A 22,027-nucleotide genomic window follows, 5' to 3' on the forward strand; every position below is an offset into this window, starting at 1 on the left:
ATGCTCCGATTACCAGAAGATTTTGCAAGAAAAAAATACCATCTAACGTTCTCTTTTATCTTGCCATTATTCATCATTTTCTATCGCACCCACAACGAAGAAATCGGCTTTTTCAAGGGTAACGATGAGAAATTCTTTAAATCCCTGTTATACTCAATGACCTTCACCAACATAATATCCTGAATTCAGGTTTCTGAATGCTAGATTGACATTTAACTTGGTAGGAGTAAACAATGAAATCTTAACTTTTTTTTTTTTTTTTTTTCCAATTTTGACAAGGCTGTGATAACACCGGTATGCCTCTAACTGCTAGATGATTATTGATCTAGTTTTTAGTGATGGCTGGTGATACACATTCTTGGGCAAATGCTTTGACTTTAATTCGTATGTGTTGCTCAGTCTCCAGAAAAAACAGATCCTTACAAATACAAGCAAATTCAGTGTTGTTTGCCATAGTGTTCGAAGCTTGAATCTGCATGTACTCTGGAGAAGGAAACTGCACTGACGTCAGTTCAGACTATTCTTGACTATTCTGTGCATATCCGGCACTGTAATATTATTATGGTGTAAAGGTGAGTGAGATGGTCCAGATGGAGGAGGTGGTGGGGAGGGTGAGACTGGGAGAGAGGTTGAAGCATAAGATGGAAAGCTTAATGCATAAAGCTGGTGTGAGTTGGAGGAAAGGCAGTCTGACAGCAGATGAAAATATGACACAGATGCAATCTGTTTTAGGCCACCTCTTCCTGGTATAAGGCTTCTGGCTATGGATAGGATGGTTGATAGAGTTGACTGACTAACTGACTGATAAATGTTACCTGAAGATGGCACAGGAACATACCTGATACATTAATGAAGTAAAAAACAACGACCACCTTCCCATTTCCGTCTGAAGAAAATTTACAACCGGCAAAAAGCAATGAAAAATCCAATCTTTACTAGTTCTTGTTTCAGATGGTATAATTTTTTCTGCTATGAATTCGTCATATTTTGGGAAGATACGTGTGTCTTTGTACATTCAGATCCTTCAAACTATTGTGGGCTTTTCTGTGTGTATGATGCATGAGACCCTACGTAATGATAATGATGGAATAAAGATGACTGTTTGTTGCCTGAAGCTGGCATAGGGCAATATCTCTTATGTAACTGTACATTCAAGTCACTCAAAGTATTGTTGACTATTTTGTGAACATAATCAAGTCTCTGTATATTACACTCGTGGAATAAAGTTAATTGATTAATTGTTACCTGAAGGTGGCATAGGGGCAAATCTCATATGAGTCTGTGGCATCTTCCTGCGTCTTTAGAGAGGCGAGGGACCCACGGGGCTTCTTGGTCGGCGTGGGAGAGTACAGGTGTCCCCCACGGGTTAGTTCACAGTTTCTGGCGTTGTCGTCCTCACCGCTCCCGCCCTTCTGCTCTACACTCTTGCTCTGGCTACTGGTCGGGAAATGGGGTTGTTTATACCCTCTCTACTTGAAATTGACCTAAATCTGTTATCTATCGGTCTTTGAGGCTAATTTGCAATAAGAGATTAACACATGAACACAGCCCTACTGACACAGAAGTGTTATGGAAATGCTGTATAATCAGCCTTAAACTGTCTTATTCTGCCACTGAACTATGGGAAATACGCTGCAAATGGACGAAACTGCAAAAGTTTAAGTGGAAGAACTACAATTAGCTTAGTCTGGATAATTTCTGGTAACTATGAGATACTTTTTCATTACTAATAATTATAAATGAATATCAATTAGTCAGTCCCACAACAGTCACCTATATAGCACATGAGAGGATAGAGAGAAAAGGAAAAATAAAACAGAGGGGAAAAGAAGAACATTATGACTAATAACCAGGGAAACAGCAGAAGTGAACCAATATTAGAAAGTTGTTGACGAATAATGATCCATCACAACAAATATTTCGCCATCAGCTCCCTGCCCACTGTACCGATGGAATGTGTTACCATGTTATATGAAGTATTATTACGTGATAGCAATATATAACACTGAACAAAAAAGTATGGGACAGAAGTGTATTATCTGACATTAGAAGAGAAAATAAAATACAGAAGGCCAGACCCAATGCCGACAGGGAATTGATGTCTCACTTTTTCTCGTGACAGGAAGCTACAAGTAATCACCTCCTATCATCTCGTCTCCCTAAACACAGATCCTCCATTTCAGATGTAACATTCTTAGGCATCTTATAATGGACTTAAGTTGATTCCTGACCATCCTTTGTTGACCATTCGTGGGGAGAACCTTGTTCTTGGAGGTCCTCGGCATTTATTTCCTATATCTGCGATGTTAACATTCTTCCTCTTCAGTCTGAGGATACACATACGTTTTTGTTTTTGTCTGACTTTGCTAATGCTTTTTTTAACTTAGGGGAGACTATTCAACTGGAAGGGTTAGACATAAACTCCATTAACTCATTTGTTGGTATAGGATGTTCCTGTGGCATATAATAAAACTCATGTCGGAGATGTCTGAATTATATATAATTATAAAAAAATCTGTGACTAAAGAAGGGTGGCAGTGGTGTCATGGAAAGCATACTCAGAAGACAAACGAGTAGTCCTGTGTTTGATTCACTGGCCGACCACGAGACCTTTGGGTAGAGTCCTTTCCCAGTGAGTTCGCATCTAGAGGTAAAACAGGGACCTGGATATGTAAAGCGACGGATGGGTGACGTAAGTTTGGACACTGTTTGTTGGATACTTTTTATTCACAGCTGGCTGAGGAGGTTTAGTGAAAAATTGTTATATCTGCAGTTTTTTGTTGTTGTGACTCCAGACTTGTTTGGACGTGAACCCGAAGGACTGCAGGTTAAAGCTGTCTTTCTACAGTAAGCCATCCTCTTAACGGGAGATAGGAATGCAGCTGAGAAGTTTGTGTACTTAGGCAATAGCATCACCCAGTTATATGGATGCCACCACGTGAGGGCGTCTTTTTCCAGCAGCCTTATCTCAGCTAGGACGTTAGCTCACCTATATCCTCCGTATTTTCTCCTCCTGACGGCCACACAGACACAGATGATGAAGGCTGTGGCGAGGAGTAAGGCGCTAACCACCCCGGCAACAATATGCGCGTCCAGCCAGACGTCCACACTCCCCGTCACGCTCTGAGCCACCTCCTGCACCGACTCCGCCATCACGAACCCTGGGTGATATGGAGAGGATGTAGAGCTCCAGCCTTGTCTTATTCTGCCACTGAGCTACGTAAACAAAGCTGCAGAAGGACAATAATCTGAGTCAAAATAAGGTGATGGAACCATAGTTAAATCTACCCTTCTAACAGGCTTCAGCGTGGCATCATATGAACCTAGAGGGGTCAGGGATCTTCATCAGATAAAATGAAGGAGGAGGAGGAGGAGGAGGAGAAAAACGAGCTATGGTCTATCTAACAGCAGTATTCTAAGTGACTCCGGAGGCTTCGCAGTATTGTTCTCTTGGCGACTTATTCTGCATCTTACACCTTCACATTCTCTTGTATATTGTTTTTATATCAATTATACGGCGGTTTCCATCAGTAACACTCAAGGATAGTTAGATGTACTGTTGAGACTAAATCAGTAATACAGAAGTGTTGAAAAATGTTCATAATTTGCTCTAACCACTGAATTCGCAGTTTCAGTCAAGCTTATTCTATTTCCTTCTAATTTACCTAACCTTACCTAACTCACCTGGACCAACCTAACTAACCTGACGCCACTAACCTGGACTAACCTAACTAATCTGGCCTAATTAAACTAACCTAACTAGGAGACTGAGGAGCGTATGTCTCCATAACTTATTATAACGAAGAGGGAGGGGATGGATAGAATGGCGGTCACGCTTGTACAGACTTTATCCAAGTACTGATCCCCTTTCCCCCACCATCTCTCTCTCTCTCTCTCTCACACACACACACACACACACACACACACACACACACACACACACAAAATCTTTATCCAAGTACTGATTTCCCCTCCTCCCCACCGTCTCTCTCTCTCTCTCTCTCTCACACACACACACACACACACACACACACACACAAAACTATCCACGTACTGATTTCCCCCATCCCCCACTATCTCTCTCTCTTTCTCTCTCTCTCTTTCTCTCTCTCTCTCTCTCTCTCTCTCTCTCTCTCTCTCTCTCTCACCTCCTTCGTTGTCTGTGGTGGCGACCCTGTAAACAACGGTGGTGTCCCCAGCAGTAGAGGCGGCTGTAATCCTCAGAAGGTGCCAGGAAGCCGAGGTCAGGTCACACACAGCCAGGTCACTCGTATCGCGGGTCACGTGGGAGTTTAGCGGCGTCCACCCGGCCTTGGAGATATCGGTACCTTGCTCGACCTGGTGAAGAGACACGGGTTCGTATTCTCGCTGGATAAGAAAGCTCCCTAACACCTCTTACTTAGCGATTTATTTTTTATTATAGCTGGTCAGCCTGGCGAAGAGGCGGGTTCATATTCTCGTCGGTTAAGCCAGTGCCCTAACACCTCATCCTTAGCGATTTATTTTTTTATTATCGCTGGTCAACCTGACGAAGAGGTGAGCTCGTATTCTTGTCGGTTAAGAAGCTCCCTAACACCTCTTCCTTAGCGATTTATTTCTGATTATGGTTGGTTAATATCCTTTTGTATTTTATGCTGAATATGGCGATGCTGGGAGGCTTTACATAACAGAATAGGACAGCATGGCGTAATAAAGAAAATAAATCGCTTAGGAAAAGTTGTTACGGAGCTTTCTTACTCGACGATAATACGGGCCAGGGAGACAAGTATCGCCCTAGAAAAGTCTGAGGAATACATACCTGGAAATTCGACTCACCTGAAACACACGTCACAATGCTCTGTTCACTTTACCTTGGCCTAAAATTGCCATCTCTTCATCTTGACTTCTGACTAGTAGCAATAAATTAACACTAGAACATGATGCTAGTCACGAAGAAGTGCCATAGAGGTGTGGGGCCGAATCATTGTCTTTTTACGCATTGAACTACGTGAAATAGGAGACAAAAGGATGAAAATCTGGCCAAATTAAAGTGACTGGACTATAGGATTGTCATCGTATTTCACCAGTTGTAAATTTTCTTCAAAGGGAACTGGGAAGATGGTTGTGGCTTTGACTGTGCAAATTAACTCAGTAATCTAAGAGGAATAGGAGGCTTCGTAGTACTTGTTCGTTAGTGATTTGTTTTGCATATTACGCCTTCACGTTATCTTGTACGTTACTTATATCGTTTTACTATCGACACAGCTTGCATCAGTAACATACATAAGAATACTGAGACAGAATTTGGTGAAGAAACTACTAAGAGATGCTATAAGATCCCCAGGGTCACTAGAAATATGGCCCTCAGACAAAAAAAATAAAAAAATAAATAAATAAAAAAGAAATATGGGGATTCCCAAAGCGATGCCATAATCACCCTCATCACAAGTCTCACGTGGGTTAGGTATGATCACCTTGGAGGATATGACTGACATAACTGACCGTATTGAGGATGACGAAGTTACATTATAACCACAATTCCCGTCGTCTTCCACGGCTCTCCAGCACTTCCTAGAAGTATAATTTCTGTACCTTGTAGGTTCATAAATCTATATAATATGTGTAATCAGTCCATTTGACATACATATGACATAAATAACAGTAAGCTACATTATGCAAAACAATCGCTGTGGAAGTGTTAGGAACTTCCTATGCTGAAGAAAATGGAAGTCACTTTTGCTTTTGTGAACCCAGGTCCACCTGGACATCAACACACAAGAGTGCGGTCTGAAGTTGTCCTTTCTCGGCAGTCCACCACTGTCCTTTCTGGGGACAGGGGAGCGAGCTGAGGGACATTTGTTTAACAGCGCAGCGGAAGTGCCATGTTATATCAGTGCCACCGTGTGCAGGCGTCCCTCCCCAGCATCTAGTAGCCATTACCTTCCAGTGGGTGACGGGGCAGCCAGTCTCAGGCCAGGTGTACAGTCGGAGTGTGACGCAGGTAGAGTTGACTTCCACCAGCTGGGCAGGGTCGGGGCGTCCAGGTGCTGCAAAAGATGAATTAAGATTTAGTGGCGTATTCTTAGTGGCACAGGAGGTTTTGTTTCACCTCTTTGTTAGCGATATTTTGTATATTATACCTTAACATCTTGTATGTTATTCATACTTTGAATCTTGACAGAAGTGCACAAATACCATACTGTAGTAGTAGTAGTAGTAGCAGTAGTAGTAGTAGTAGTAGTAGTAGTAGTAGTAGTAGAAGTAGTAGTAGTAGTAGTAGTAGTAGTAGTAGTAGTAGTAGTAGTAGTAGTAGTCGAAAAGTAATAGTAGTGACAGTATTCCGACTCCTGGCTCATCAGAATGTGAACCCGATGGACTGCTGGTTAAAGTTACCTTCCTTCTGTAGTCCACCAATTTCATTTTGGGTGGTAGGGAGCAAACTTAGGGAAGTTTGTATAGCCTGAGAAGTTAAGCCGACCGGTTATATCAATACCACCGCGAGAAGGAGTCCCTCTCCATCACCAGATTGTATAAATACCTTACAAGAACATATTAACGTGATATATACAGACATAAATTATAGGTCTTTTACACCAACTTGGTCCAAATTTTCTTCCATTTTATTTCACATTCCTCACTGGAGAAAAAGACAATGCTATGGCTATACATTCTTTCCATAGCACTTCTTCATCACCAGCATCCTATTCAAGTGTTGACCTATTCCTACAACTCAGCATTTAAGATGGAGAGATGATCATTCTGGGCCAAGTTAGAGTAAAAAGGGTATAGCAAGGAAAAGGTGCTGGGGAAGCCTCCTTAACATGACTACGGGGCTAGGACTTTGCAAAATTTAAACTGTGGCGTACTGACCCTCGTGTAGTAGATAGGTCTTAATCTACACCTGTTTCTTCTTCTGTTACTGTAGTTCTTTCACCTTAACTTGAGCCTGATTTTTGTCCTCTTGAAACCAACTCCATGCAGCTCAAAGGCAAACTAACACGATACTATGGTTCTACATCATTTCCACAGCACCTCTTCGTGACTAGCATCATATTCTAGTTTTAATCTATTGTTCAAACTCACGATTCATGATGGAGGGATGGCAATTTTAGGCCAGGTTAGAGTAAAATGGGTATAGTCTTCAACTTTCTGTGCGAGTGTCCAATGAGCAACATGCTCTTTTTATACGTGGATCATAACAGAGAAGTTGCAAAGGTATACTCGTTTCATCCTAACTTGTCCAAAAGCTGACATCTATCCATCTTGACTGCTGTGCTGTAACAAAAGCTCTTAACACAAGAACTTAGCACTACTCGCGAAGTGCTATAGATACGACGTAGAGCCGTTGCATTGTCTTTTAATGCCTCTGAGACGATATACAGAACTGTAATAGGACAAAAATCTGAGCTAGGTAGAAGTGAAAGAGCTATAGTCTATCGTTCGGAGGCTTCAGTTAGTGAGGAAATATCTCTTCCACAATAGTGCCGTCTGTATGTAAAGATGAGATATAGCAAAGAATTCACGACAGATGCTTAAGAACACATTGACAACAAAGTCCTGTCACCTTTCCTGATTTATTTCTCCATTAGCTTTGAAAGTTGATTTGGTGAATCTGAAGGAAAACGACTCCGATGCCTGCTAACTGTGGCTAAGTAAAGTCACTAGTCCTGATTACTGTGAATGGATGAAACTGTCAAAGTCCATGCAGAAAGATGCAGGAGAGGAGACAGAACCTTTGTTTCTGACTGTGTGCCACAGGCTTCGCACCGCTTTGTAGGTTTAAGTTTCAAGCAATATATATGAATTACGAAAATGAGTTTATTTTCAGATCTGTGTACTGTAGATTCAATGGCTTGTCCTATAAACAGGTCCATCTAGTCGAATAAAACCAAAGACATTGCTCCCATATCAGATGAAACTTGGCGTGTGCCTGTAAGCGCGGAACTGGAAGGAAGGAAGGAAAATAGGAAGGAAGGAACGAATAATGAAGAACTAGCACCAAGCCATCAATTGGCTATATGGAACTAAGGCTGGCGATGAAGTGGTGATGAAATGGTTTGGCTTTGGTGATGAAGCGGCGTGGTGATGAAATGATTTGGCGTTAAAGCACAGAAAGGAAGGGTCAGTGTCAATGGGAGGTCCTTAAACTATTCATGTCATAAAACCAAGTATCTAAACTGGTAGTAGAAGAAAAATAAAGGCCGGAAGAAACAAGGAAATATCAAGAAAAGAGGTGGGACAGAAGAGAAGAAGACCACAGGAAAAAAAAAAAGTGATGAGGAATGCTTTGAGACACAATCACTATCAAAAGTTCACCATCACTTTTCTACGGGACATGGCTAGGGAAACTGTTACATGAATGAATGTGAGAGCAATATTATGCACACATCAAAACGAAATAGGTAGGAATGACATTATATTACTTTCGGAGTGGAATTAAGAAGTATGGAAGGCTGGACACACTGTTCAGAGGTGACCTTCGGAAAACTTTGCTCGTGTGACAAATGTAAACCAGCACTTCCATTGCATCTTCATTAAACTTTGGGCATGTCCCCCACTTTTCTCTCCGAGGTGTCATATCTTTCCGCAGCGAAATATACTAAGTCTCTCTTTGCTTGGAAATATTAGCTAGCAGAGATTATTCAGAAACAATATTAGAGCATCTTTTGTTGCTGGTTGTACTTACGGCTGCCTAGTGTGGTGGCCAAGAGGACGGGACTGGGTGAACTGGTGCCCTGACTGTTCCAAGCGGTGAGGTAGAGGTGGTGAGGGGCTCCACAGGGCAGGCCTCTCACCACTGCACCGGTACCGCCCCTGTCAACCCGTACCTCAACCCACTCACCTGCCCTGACTCGGTGGTGCACGGTGTACCCTGATGGAGTGATGTTATAGTTAGAAAAGACATTGAAAAGATGCTAGAATTACAAGAGACATTAGGCAGACATATTAGAATTACCAAAGATGCAATACCAGCGACATTCAAAACTCTGGAATTACAAGAGAGGCATTAGAGTACCTTTAGAACTACAAGAAGCATTAGAATAACAAGACATTAAAGGGAAACAGAAATACAAGAGGGTCTATAGGGTAGGTGTCTCACTATTGTTGCTCTGTCCCATTTGTCAACACCCGCCTCTACCCACTCACCCGCCATTACCCGGTGGTGTCTCTCTCTCTCTCTCTCAGCACACACACACACACACACACACACGCACACAAGAGGTAGAAAAATACATACAGTATAAGTAGCTAGATATACATACATACAAACAAACAGACAAACAGACAGGCAAGACAGACAGCTGAATGGACGGACAGATAGATACAGATCGATAGATAAACTGAGACACTGATAGATAAACAGATAGACAGAAAGACAAATAGAGGTTCAACAGATACCGGGTATGTAGGGAGACAGACATCGATATCAGATAGAGGGATAAGTAGCCAGAGAAAGAGAAACAGAGAAGATGGCCAGACAGATGGATACACTGATAGACAGCTTACCAAGAATGGGTGCCCCTCCATCGCCAGTGGGTGTGATGGTGAGGTTGAGGGTGTGGTGGGTGGCGTGTGCCAGGGCCAGGGTGGGTGGTGGTGGTGGCGTGAGGGAGACAACCTGGTGTGTCAAACTGTCCTCGCCCACACTGTTGCGAACCCAGCAGGTGTAGTTCTCTGTCTCCCTCACAGCTGTGGGTAATAATACTAATAATACTAATACTAATACTAATACTAATACTACTACTACTACTACTAATAATAATAATAATAATATAATATAATAATAACAACAACAATAAATAATAATAATAATAATAATAATAATAATAATAATAATAATAATAATAATCCATCCATCCATCGTCCAACCCTATGTCGCCCCGCAGGGGAGCGTAGGAACCCGGGGATTGGCAAGTTGGTTCTGACATTTAATATGAGAATGACCAGCCTCACTCATCCCTGAGTGGCACTATATGAGCAATAACCCCAACCACCCCTTGGATATAATAATAATAATAATAATAATAATAATAATATTGATGATGATGGTGATGGTGGTGGTGATGGTGATGGTAATGGTGGTGATGATAGTGATGGCGATGATGGTGGTGATGGTGATGGCGATAATATGGTGATGGTGATGATGGTGGTGGTGATGATGATGGCGACGGAGAATTTTTTTTCTTCAAAGTCCCACCTCTAAAGAATTAACTGGCTACGAAAACTTCCCAACAACATGACTATCAGTACCTAAGTAGTACTGCATCAGAACACTGGTCGTTCAGATGACAGTTGCTTTCCTACGTTCTCTTTCGCCTTACCTTTACCAAAAAGCCATCTCCTCAACCTGGATGCTCAGTTGTAACAATAGATTAACACCAGAATATCATGTTATACTCTATTTCAATATTCTTGGGCCTATAATAACCATATTTCCATCTTGAATGAACTGTTGTAACAAGAGATTGGTAATAGAATATGAAGCTATAGTCGGTTTGTTTTTGCCTGACAAATAGGCCGCTCTTAGAATTTGAATAGCAACTTGTGGCTACATGAGAATCAATGAACCTTAAGCATGAGGAAAGAATAAATCCCCCATCTTAAACTGGCCATGTCAACCCTCTCAGTCTAACTGCACTTGGTCATCAGCTGAAATGAAAGGGGTTAGGGACATTTCACTTTAAATTACTCTCTTTCCATCTTCAATGATCAGTGGTAAAAACAGATAAGCATTAGATGATGCTAGTAACGAAGAAGTGATGTGAAAAGGATGTGGAGCCGCATCCTTACCTCCTTCTGCCATTGAGCCACTCAAAATAATTTCCAAAAGACGAAAATCTGAGGCAAGTTAAGGTGAAAGAACTACAGACACTGGTAATACTTACAGACAGGGACAACAGCTTGCCTACTGTTCCACTGCATCTAATTCTCGCTTTGGATATCCCCCTCACTTTCCTCCCTGAAGTATTATATAGGAGAGAAATATATGTTTTCTGTTCTTCATTGTCACACCGACCCTAGTTCAGGTAATGGTAGGCCTATCTTTTACCCTCTAAGTCTAATTACGTCTATGTACAGTTTATACTTGCCACATCCATCCGATTTTGCTCAGCTTAGGGAAGGGTCTCGTACTGAATGTGTTATAGAAGGCAATTTTCAAACTCTCCAGTTCAATAAATCTCTTAGCAATGTTAGGTCGTCTGCTGACAGGAAGATAAAAAAAAAAAAGCACGTCAGGACACTGAAGAGGTTAAATATACTGAATTATAGTAGCCTTTCCTTGGACCCCTACACCTCAGACGGGAGTAATATAGGATTATTTTTTCATAATCCACTTGTGAGATGGAGATATCCCCCGACAGTAGTTGTGAAAGTTGGCTGCTCTTCACTGTTTCTCTGACTCGCGTCCAGGTGGCGGTAAGTTGCCCTCATCCTTTAAATGTACTGGACTACGGTAATTTAGCCTCGTACCCCTACATCTTGATAGGGGTAATAGGAGTATGAAACTGGCTGTTATAAGACTGTGGGAAAAAAAAAAAAAACTACCCACCCACCTACGCGCTAGAGGTTTGCCCTGGGAGTGGTTAGGCTGGAGGCTCTGTGCTGTAACAGTGACTCACGCCCATGTAACGGTGGGGGGTGGCGATCCTTATATGAACTGGTCTACGTTAGCCTAGACTCTGATCTCTAAGTTTCAATAGCGGGTAATGTAGGATTGATTGTTACTAAACTACGAGAAGAATAGAGGACTGGCTGTTACTACTCTTCGGGAAAAAGACGAGTTGGCTGTTAGTATACTTCGAGAAAAAGGCATGGATAGCCACCAACCCGTGAGATGAAGGTCTCCTCCTGGCAGTGGCTGTGTAAGTTGGCTGCTCTTCACTGCCACTCCAGCTCGCGTCCAAGTGACAGTGGGGGGTGGGGCTCCCAGACCCCGACACCCAAGGGTCACTCCTGATCCTGCACTGACCCTCCACGTCCTGCCCCCTCCCACAGCCACGGGGGAGTATCTTGTTTTGGGGGAGGGCAGGGCGGTCAGTTTGGGTGAGGAGCTACCTTCACCTGCTGATGTCGTGGCCGTCACCCAGACCTGCAAGGGAAAGACTTCTCGGTCATCTATGAGTCGTATTATTAAAACTGAGTGTGGCAAGGTATAAGCAAGCCCTCTGATTTTTAACTATCATTTATACAACACCAATAATTGCCAGGAGTTATGTTCACTTGCTACTGGTCGTGACCCACACCTACAGTAGGAAGACTTCTAGGTCGTCTGAGGTCAGTATTGGTATTGGAAAGGGACGCCTTTACAGAGTGGCATCTGTATAACAAGGTGGTTCTTTCAGCTTCCTTTCTATCTTCCGAAAGAAGGATGGTAGACTGCAGAAGAATGGCAATTTCAGCCTGCAGTCCACCTGATTCACGTTCAGATGAGCCAGGAGCCACTGCTGGGTCATATTATTAAAACTGAGTGCGTGGCGGCGTAAGCAGACCTCTACCTTTTGAAGATCATTTTCGGAACACAAGCAACTTCTTGATGTAATAAGGCAGCATTCCACAATACAAAGCGTAATTAGTAACGATGCACATAGGTCAGTTTTGTTCTATCATCATATTGTTTATAAAACATAATATAATATGACCTTGCCCACTAGAGCTGCTTTAAGACATGTGTTTGAGCCAGATAAGGGTAAAGTTCGCCAACTGTCCCATTGCGTCTGCTTCACAATTAGGGAACATCCGTCATTCTCCTCCATCATGCATGACTAACGGGTAGAGAGTCATATCAAGCCTCTTTCGGCATAGGTATATTATCTAGCAGAAGAAAGTGAGAATTAAAGGAAAATTTGTATGAAAATCATGCATGGGGCCATAAATGTAAGAGGCCACTCTCAGTTTAGGAATATTAGGGTGAATTTACATCTGGCGAACGAACGTGGACAAACAAAGCCGAAAAAGCATTCACGAACGTTCGCGTATAATGACAGCACCCCCCTCCTCCTCCGCGAGCATTCGTTCATGTCCCGGGACTTTCGATGTAGAAGTAAGTTTCAATATCCCCACTACAATGACTCACATATTAGAATGACATGGGAAGAGGAGACAGTTGCATGGGACTATTGAATGAGGTGAAGACGATCCGACGCTCATTCGAACATTAATAATAAGCACCTTCAGGATGGATTATGCTCGCCAGATCGGCCACGCAAGCACACTACCTACGTTCTCGTGTTTTGTTTACACTCGTTCGCCGGGTGTAACTCCATCCTTAACCAGCAAAGAAAAGTGAGAAGTAAATGAGTACGAACTCTTGTCCCTGACTGAATCGCAGAGACAAATTTTGGATCACCTGAAGCAGCATTACCCACCATAGATAACCGCATGATTAAGAAAAAAAGAAAAAAAGAAAAACTGAGTATTTAAGGGCTGCGTATCATTACTGATGATGTAACCTCTTTAGTACAAAAGTTTTTTTCCTAAATTGTCTGGAGCCTTCAATAACAACAACAACAGCAACAACAACAATAATAATAATAATAATAATAACAATAATAATAATAATAATAATAATAATACTGTGTAACCGACACTGTAGCATAGAGGTGCAATTCCTAAGCATTTTATTAATGAACGAGTCTCTAATAATTTAGGTTTAACTTTGCGAGAAGAAAGAGACCAGGCGCCGTAATCCCGTTGGTGAAAGAAGCTCCCTAACACCTCTTCTTTAGCGATTAATTTTTGGCTATGGCTGATTATTATCCTTTTGTACGTCATTTATGTAGAGTATGGCGATAGTGGATGAATATACGACAACAGAAAAGGACAGCGAGGAGTAATAAACAAAATAAATCGTTTAGGAAAAGCTGTTAGGGAGCTTCCTCAACCGACGAGAATAAGGGGCTAAGGATGATTCTGCACTCTCTTTTCCTTGCTCTTCCTGCAGAAAAAAATAATGATAAAACCTACGATAATTTTCCTCTCGTGGCCAAGATTTGCTTTCCTAGACTGAGGGGGGAGACAGGGAAGGACTGTGCACTTTCTCATCTAAAAAAAAAAAAAAAAATAATTGTGTGTGTGTGTGTGTGTGTGTGTGTGTGTGTGTGTGTGTGACCTGACCTGAACTCTGGATCCTTGGGTGAGGCCGCTCAGTTCCCTCCACGTTGCCTCCGAGCCTCCAGCGCCGACCACGTGCCTCACTGCCACCTGTAAATACACATCACTAATTACTCCACACCTCATTTCCTGTCTACCTGTTACCTCACTAGATATTTTGTTTACTTTAACCTGATCACTCCATACTTCATTTACTCTCTACTTCCTACCTCACTGAATATTCTGTGTACTTTTACCTAATCTAAAATTGCCATCTTTTCATCTTCACTGTGATTTGTAATGAGAGGTTGTTGTAGTGGCTCCTGGCTCATCTGAACGTGATCTCAGTGGACTGTAGGCTACAACTGCTCTGCAGCGGAACCAACAGAAAATATCAGTGCCACCGCATGAAGGCGTCCCTCTGTAGCGCCAACAAGAGATTAACATAATACCCATGTATGGTGCTTGTCACCTAGATGCGTTATGGAAAGTATTTACAGTCTTTCCTTTTATTCTGTCATTTAGCCACGGGAAATAAGCTGCAACTGGAGGAACATCATCGCCAAGTTGAGGTGGATGAACTATAACAGCAATAAGAGGGATAGAAGGTGACTTGGACGGCTGACTTGTTCTTCCTTGCAGCATGACTGGGAGTAAGAGAGAAACTGGGGAGGAAGACTGATTGGAAAGACTAAATGGGGAGAGAGACTGGCAAAGGAGGGTGAAACTGACAGCTCAGGCAGAATGACAGAGTCGGAAATTGAAGGGGAGAAAGGATGATGAGAGGGAGAGAGAGAGAGAGAGAGAGAGAGAGAGAGAGAGAGAGAGGTTGCCTAGGGAGAGACTGACTGGGAGTGAGATATTAACCTGGAAGTGAGAGACTGGCTGGATAAGACAAACCCTCACTCGGTACTCAATGCCCCATAACTGGATGTGAACATTACCATACAGTTGCCAGCATGTGGAAGATATATATATAGATATATATATATATATATATATATATATATATATATATCTATATATAGATATAAAACACACACACACACACACACACACACACACACACACAAGTACTGGGTAATTTTTGACTGACACGAAACAGTGGGGGGAGTAGTGGAAGGGTAGTAGGTAAGGGTAGTAGGAAATAAAGGTGCAATACTCACTTCACTCTTATTTGGCCTAAATTTACCATCTCTCCTGTTCATTGCCGAGCTACAACAGGGGGTGAATACTAGAACATGGTACTAGTCACGAATGACACCATATAAACGATGCAGGACCGAAGTAATACCATATCCTCCTTCTCCCCCTCTGCCCCCGCACCTCACTCTCATACAGTACACTGTCCTAGTTAATCTCCCATTCTTCATTCTCTCCACATGGCCAAATAATCTCAAGGAACATCTAACACATCCCAGCGCATCCACATCTATATAACTATCCTTCTTAACTTCATCTGTTTGTTTGCCTCTCCATGTAACTCGATATGCCCTTCTTACATAACTCATTTCCAGTCCTCTCGCTCTTGGCTGATATCCTCTGCGTCGAGTCGTAAGCTCCAGCTCCATATTCATATAAGAAAAAAGATATATAATCGGATGTTAGTATGGCTCTTTGTCTCATCTCCCATAATTTCCCTTCTCACCTGGTCATTCTTGGCGTAGTAAAGTGTGTAATGAAGGACGGTGCCTGTGGAGGGTCGTGGAGGAGACCAGGTGACTAGTACAGTAGTTGGCCCAGTTACCACCGCCCGGATGCCTTCTGGGGGTCCCGGCACTGAGGATAAGCATAGAAATACTAATTATGAATGATTAAGTGAATGAATTGTAGCATCCATCTCCCATGCGCCTGGCACTGGCAAATTACCAAACTCAATATGGTTTTCCTGACGGTAATGGGCCAGCCCCATATGGTGAATCCTAAGAAGTGTTTGTGAACGTCAGCTCTGTGGTGTTCATGAGTCACCTTGGTTACTAGTCAAATCGACCCTTCAGTCTGGATATCCTTTACCGTCGACTGAGATGGAAGGAGTTGGGGGTAACTGTCAGATTAGAACCAACGCTTATATGCACAACGAATTAGTGTTTCGTGACTCATGAGGAACACCTGATCACTAGGCCCCCCCTCCCCCAGAACACTGGAAACATAAATTAGGGAAATGTTATGCCGAGGATGATTATTAATTATGTCATTTCTGTAGTGTCCATCACAGTAGTCCCTTTAGTATACTAATTCTAAATACCTAGTCTCTGTCCGCATTAATAGGACTAAAAACAGCAATCTCTCCATCTCGACAGCTGACCTACACAGAAATAAACAGTAGACTATGGTGCTAGTCACAAAGTGCTACGGAAAGAATGCAGAGCTCTCGTATTGTCTTCATTTATTACTGAGCTGCATGAAATAAGCTGCAAAAGGGAAAAAAATGAAGCAAGTCAGGGCAAACGAGGTATACCTAACGATTTCCTCGTAATATCTGACTGGGGCAAGAAAAAGAACACTTGCTGATAAAACTGATGTGTAATGGCAAACTGGGGACAACATATGATGGTAACCAAGAATATAGACAAAATGAAACTGCCTTAATATCCTTCATTAGAGAGCAGTGGGGACGATGATGAATAAAAAGCTTAAGCCAATTAACAACAAACACAGTTCCTAATAAGAACAAAAGGATTTAATATTAGAGCCGTATTCTGGGTACATAGTAGGCTTTGTAGCACCTTTTCCCTTCCAATGAATTTTCCACACCGCTTTTATTGATTTCTCTTTAATGTTCAATATGTAGTTTTAACACACTGTCTGAATAAAATAATTGAAAGAAAATGAGGTTTAAAGTGCAAATAAATCGCAAAGGAAAAGGTGTTACGTAATCTCTGAGGCCACATGGAAGTTCGACGATGAGTTGACTTTGAGGGCCGTACTGAGAGTGGCTTGATCTCCTTCGTAACACCTCTTCCCTAGCGATTAATCTTACACATTTCACCTCATTTCTTTTTTCTCATATGAACTTAACCCACACTACGTCGAAATTTAAACGGGGTAAACAGTATTAAAGAGAACGCTAAGTATAATATGGGAAATAAATCGCTAAGGAGGAGGATACGAGGCCTGTACCACCTAAAAACTGCCACCAAAGCTGTTAATAGGTCCCTCACCATCGTCCTCGGTGCGACAGAAAACGGGATAGTTGGGGGCACTATAGCCAACATCATTAAAGGCCCTGACGGTGACGCTGATGTTGGCTGAGGGAGGCAGGGAGTCCAGGTTCTTCTCCAGGTTGGTTGTGTTCACCTCCCACACCCGACCTGGCCAACAGAAGAACAGATTAGAACAAAACAGAACACAACAGAGAACAGAATGGTATACATACAGAGGTAATAGAATAAATGGTTTAATGCCGTCTGTTTCTCATTTAGTATACATGGGTTGTTAGCGTCTTGATCCTTTTAGTCAGTGTGTGATGACCCAACTCACTTTGGGGTGAGAAAGATCTAGATGATAATAATGATGGTGATGATGAGAGAGAGAGAGAGAGAGAGAGAGAGAGAGAGAGAGAGAGAGAGAGAGAGAGAGAGAGAGAGAGAGAGAGAGAGAGAGAGAGCTGAAATTAAACTTGAGAATGTAAAGAAAACGGATGAGGCGATGCAAATGGGAACAGTAGAGCATATTTGTCAACTTGCATACAGAAAAAGAATTAACTTTCGCTCTGAACATGGAGACGCCATTCATACGACACACATCTAAAATGAGTGAATTCCAGAGCATAAAACTTATAAAAAATAAAAAATGACATATACAGTGTGTCATAGGAACTGTGACAAATTTCAGGACTGTTTTTAAACCGAAGTTTGGGTAAAAGAAAATATAATGTTATATCAACACCGGTCAGAGTCTCAGGCTATATGGAGCTGCAGTCACTCATGAACTAAGGGTTAATTCTGAGAGCAATTTCACTCATAAGGTCATCAGTACGTGTAGCTCTGTCACAGTTCAGACCTGGACCCGTGATGACAGTACGGTAGTTATTATTTAAAATTAACCCGAGGATAACCTGGAGATGTTTCTTGCACATATCCATGGACACTGTACGCTGGCAAAAAAAAAAAAAAAAAAAAAGATTACACAGGAAAGCAAATAGCAGCAGGAATATTGTCCTTTCGAGGCTGTCTGGTATAGGGTAGGTAATAACTAATACAGCTGTTCAGTGAGTCAAAGAAATTAACAGCAAAGCAGGATGGCAAAGCACTCACTACAATATATCCTTTTAACTCTAACCTGGCCTAAAATTGCCATCTCTTCACCCTAAATACTGAGTTGTAACAAGAGATTAACACAATATGATGTCAGACGCCAAGAAGCGTTGTGAAATGGATGTAGAGCCATATTATTTTATACTACCATAGAGCTACGTGAAATAAACTGCAAAAGGAAAAAAAGTCTGGACCAAGTTTAGGTAACAGGACTACAGTATAGGACGTTATGCATAAGACAATAGCTTGGGCACAGCTGTTGGGTGTAAGGGATTACCACATTCACACCCATATTCACGCCCACATCCACATCCAACATAGCATGACATAAATAATAGCTGGTAAAACGTATAATGTACAGCAAAAGCAAGCACTCACTGTCACCAGAAGGTTGTGCGTATGATGTAGGGGTGGCGGTGATGGTATAGCCGGCCACCGCAGCAAGGGCGCAGCTGTTGGGCGGGGGAGACCACCACACTCGCACCCCACCATGCCCAGACCCACGGCATGACACTCCAGCAGGCGGACATGAAGGCGCTATAGAGTGCAGAGATATGATTAGGGTCAGTGTTCTCGTTGGCTGAGGAGGCTGAAGAATGCTTGTTCCTTGCTGATTTCTTTTGCATAATTTTTTGTAATATATTCTGAACGCTGATTATTTTTTTCTGACATGGAGATATTTCCTGTTTTCACCACATACAGAAATGTAATTGTATGAATGGAGAATCTGACATCAGAACACAGGCCCAAGGTCGTACTAGTGGCAATGGAGATTTCTTACACACTCTCCTTAGCGATTTATTCTCCAAAATACATCTCAGTATCGTCCTGTACGCTACTGATGCACACTATGTCTATACTAAAAAGGTATATATAATATACAGGAGAATACCAAGGTATAATGAGCAAAATAAATTACTCAGGAAAATATGCTACGGAGTCCCCTATGCCACGCAAAATACATCCCGAATTTTTGAAATAAACTAGCGAGTGAGGAAGCGGATTCGTCAATTTGTTTTCCCCTGATGTAACAGGGTCACTTTCACACCTTGAATATTTAACAATGGTTGCATGAAATTCGATGAGCTTTACTTATATGTAGGGCATGATTCTCATTAATTACGAGTCAAATTCCCTCCAATCTGACAACACTTGGCCATTAAGTGATCTGGAAGGGTTGCTTACGGATCTTCGTCAGGTTAGAACACTGCACTGCAATTATTAGGTAGGAATAGGGACATGTACAGGTTAGGTTCAAAGTGGCTGACGACTGCCTCTCTGCCCTGCCGGTGACAAAGTGCCCTCCTAGACATTATCATCAGGCTGCTTTCGTAGTGACTGGCAACGAATGTGGTGCCCTTGTTTTAGTTGAGGCACCCGCCTCCCAAATAATATGTGCACGGCACTGAGTAGGAATGAGTTTCTTTAGATTCTAGTCAAATCTACCCTTCAGTCTGACTATACCTAGGCATCAACTGAGCTGAAATGGATTAGGGATGTTCATCAAGCTGATGTGCTGGAAATTGTCATAAGTTCCCTGAGATGGTTTGGCCATGTGGAGAGATTGGGGAATTAGACAATGTTGAGGAGTGTGTGAACAAGACGAGTGAGGTGGAGGGGGAGACCAAGGATAAGGAAGAGGGATGAGGTAGACAGGTACGGTATATGAATAAGGGTTATGTGAACTGGATGGTGAAGGACAAGGGAATGTAGAGATAATTTGTCTGAGATCACCCCTTGACTATAGATGAAGAGAGAGATATATATATGAAATTCGACGAGCAAGTTACGAGGTAAGAGATCATCTCCTTAGTTGCTAGGCAAATCCACCATCCAGTCTAACTATACACGGCCATCAACGAAGCCAAAACGGGTTATGAACCTTAGGTCTGAACAAATGCACCATAGTTATGAGGTAGGAATAAGTCTACTAAGTTACTAGTAAATCTACCCACCAGTCTGACTACACTTGGACATCAACTTTATAGATTATGGGCCTTCGTCAGGCTAGAACAAAATGTGCCAAAGAATCTGCCACCCACCGTCATGGCTGGTCGAGTCCACTATCCGGGGTGATGAGAGAGGCCCTGGTCCCGCCCTGGTGAAGGCTCGAACTGCGACTTCATATAGTGTGGCAGGCGTCAGTCCTCTCACCTCGTATTGCTCGACGCCATCTGGTTCTGTGGAGTAGATTGGATCTTATAACTACACGCTTTTCAATTTAACTTGACCTAAAATTGTCTGGTGACGTAGTTAATGACTTTCTTTACCTGAAACTAATTTGGTGATGTAGGTAATGTATTTCTGGAACTTCTCTCTACCTGTGACTGACGATGTGAGAGAATTACAGTATCTACCTTTGACTGACCTGGTGATGCACATGATGGCAATTTCTAGCTTTGGCTGACCTGTGATGTGCATATTGACAGTTTCAACCCCTAATGGCCTCTCGATGCAGACAATAACATTTCCTATAACATGTGACTGTCCTGTGGGGTAGATAATGATGGTCTGTACATGTGACTAGGCTGGTAAAGTAGATGATGAGTCTCTACATGTGACGGCCCTAGTAGTCTGACAGTCTTTTACAAGTGAAAGGCCCCGTAAGGTAGATAAAACTAATATATAAATAAGACTGGTTGGGTGAGGTAGAGAATGACAGTGTTCAGCCATGACTGGTTTCGTGATGCAGATAATTGGTCCCTGGAAGTTCTCTCTACCTGTGACTGGCCTGGTGATGTACATAATGTGCCCAGATTCTCATTTCTCAGCAAGATTTATTTTTTCCCTCATGCAAAGAAGAATTAATAATGGGCTGTAAGCTGCTGCTCTTTTCAGGATAACGTGACACCAATTCAAAATCAGTTCGTTTTGAGATGCATGGACACCGCATTTAAAAGAATGGGGTCACAGGCGGAGAGAAAAATAACATCATGTAGATAATGACAGTTTCTACCTGTGACTGGCTTCGCGTAGATAATTAGCCTTTACCTGTGACTGGCCTGGTGATGTAGATAATTAGTCTTTACCTGTGACTGGCCTGGTGATGTACATAACGTCTCCCTGGAGGTTCTGACGTCTGACGGCGATGGTGTAGCCACGTAGGGCGCCGTGTGTGAGGAGGGGTTCAGGGGCGCTCCAGGTTACCAGTAGGCTGTGTGGTCCCCCAGCAGCTACACGAACGTCGCGAGGAGCTCCTGAAGGCGCTGGAAGAGGAAGCATCATTGAGTGGAAGGAGAATGTGACTCTATCGTATCCCATGTGGCTTTAGAGGTTTATTAGCACCTCTTCCTTGGCTATTTATTTTTCATATTACGTCTTAACACTCTCGTGCACTTTATGTATATATCGTAGAAATATCTTTAAACATGCCCTTAAAAATTATATACTTTAAACTATCAGTATGAGGACACTGCCCTTACTTAAGTCTGACGTTTCGCCTCATACAGGTTCTTTGATTTATGCTATTTTTATTGTTTTAATTTCGACACAGTTTGACAACATGAACGAGGATATTGAGGTGTAAAGTGCAAAATAAATCACGAAGAAAGAGGTAAAGCTTCCTACGTTACCTGGACTAAGATTTTTTACCCCTTCAGTTACTAGTAGGGAGCATCAACCCCCTCCAGGCACAAGGACGTGGTGGGCAGCTCCAGAGGGTAGTGAAACAGGAAGTACTTTTTATGGTCTAAGCTACTATA

The 22,027-nt window shown here is 42.4% G+C and overlaps 1 protein-coding gene across 1 annotated transcript in view; it reads right to left on the minus strand.

Annotated features, from left to right (window-relative positions):
* Positions 1–22,027, minus strand: part of LOC145405389 (cell adhesion molecule Dscam2-like) — a 67,293-nt gene that overhangs the window by 15,456 nt on the left and 29,810 nt on the right. The window contains exons 15-27 of the mRNA XM_080276795.1: positions 21,356–21,532; positions 20,369–20,506; positions 18,705–18,863; positions 17,232–17,381; positions 15,719–15,849; positions 14,095–14,181; positions 11,809–12,070; positions 9,487–9,669; positions 8,666–8,851; positions 5,920–6,026; positions 4,149–4,338; positions 2,990–3,161; positions 1,252–1,434 (exon numbers count right to left, since the gene is read on the minus strand). Of these exons, the coding sequence (XP_080132921.1) occupies positions 1,252–1,434; positions 2,990–3,161; positions 4,149–4,338; positions 5,920–6,026; positions 8,666–8,851; positions 9,487–9,669; positions 11,809–12,070; positions 14,095–14,181; positions 15,719–15,849; positions 17,232–17,381; positions 18,705–18,863; positions 20,369–20,506; positions 21,356–21,532 (2,125 nt within the window). The remainder of the gene's footprint in view (positions 1–1,251; positions 1,435–2,989; positions 3,162–4,148; positions 4,339–5,919; positions 6,027–8,665; positions 8,852–9,486; positions 9,670–11,808; positions 12,071–14,094; positions 14,182–15,718; positions 15,850–17,231; positions 17,382–18,704; positions 18,864–20,368; positions 20,507–21,355; positions 21,533–22,027) is intronic.

The sequence above is a fragment of the Coenobita brevimanus genome, chromosome 66 (genome assembly GCF_032717465.1).
Source record: "Coenobita brevimanus isolate Jiangsu-jjx chromosome 66, ASM3271746v2, whole genome shotgun sequence".
NCBI lineage: Eukaryota > Metazoa > Arthropoda > Malacostraca > Decapoda > Coenobitidae > Coenobita > Coenobita brevimanus.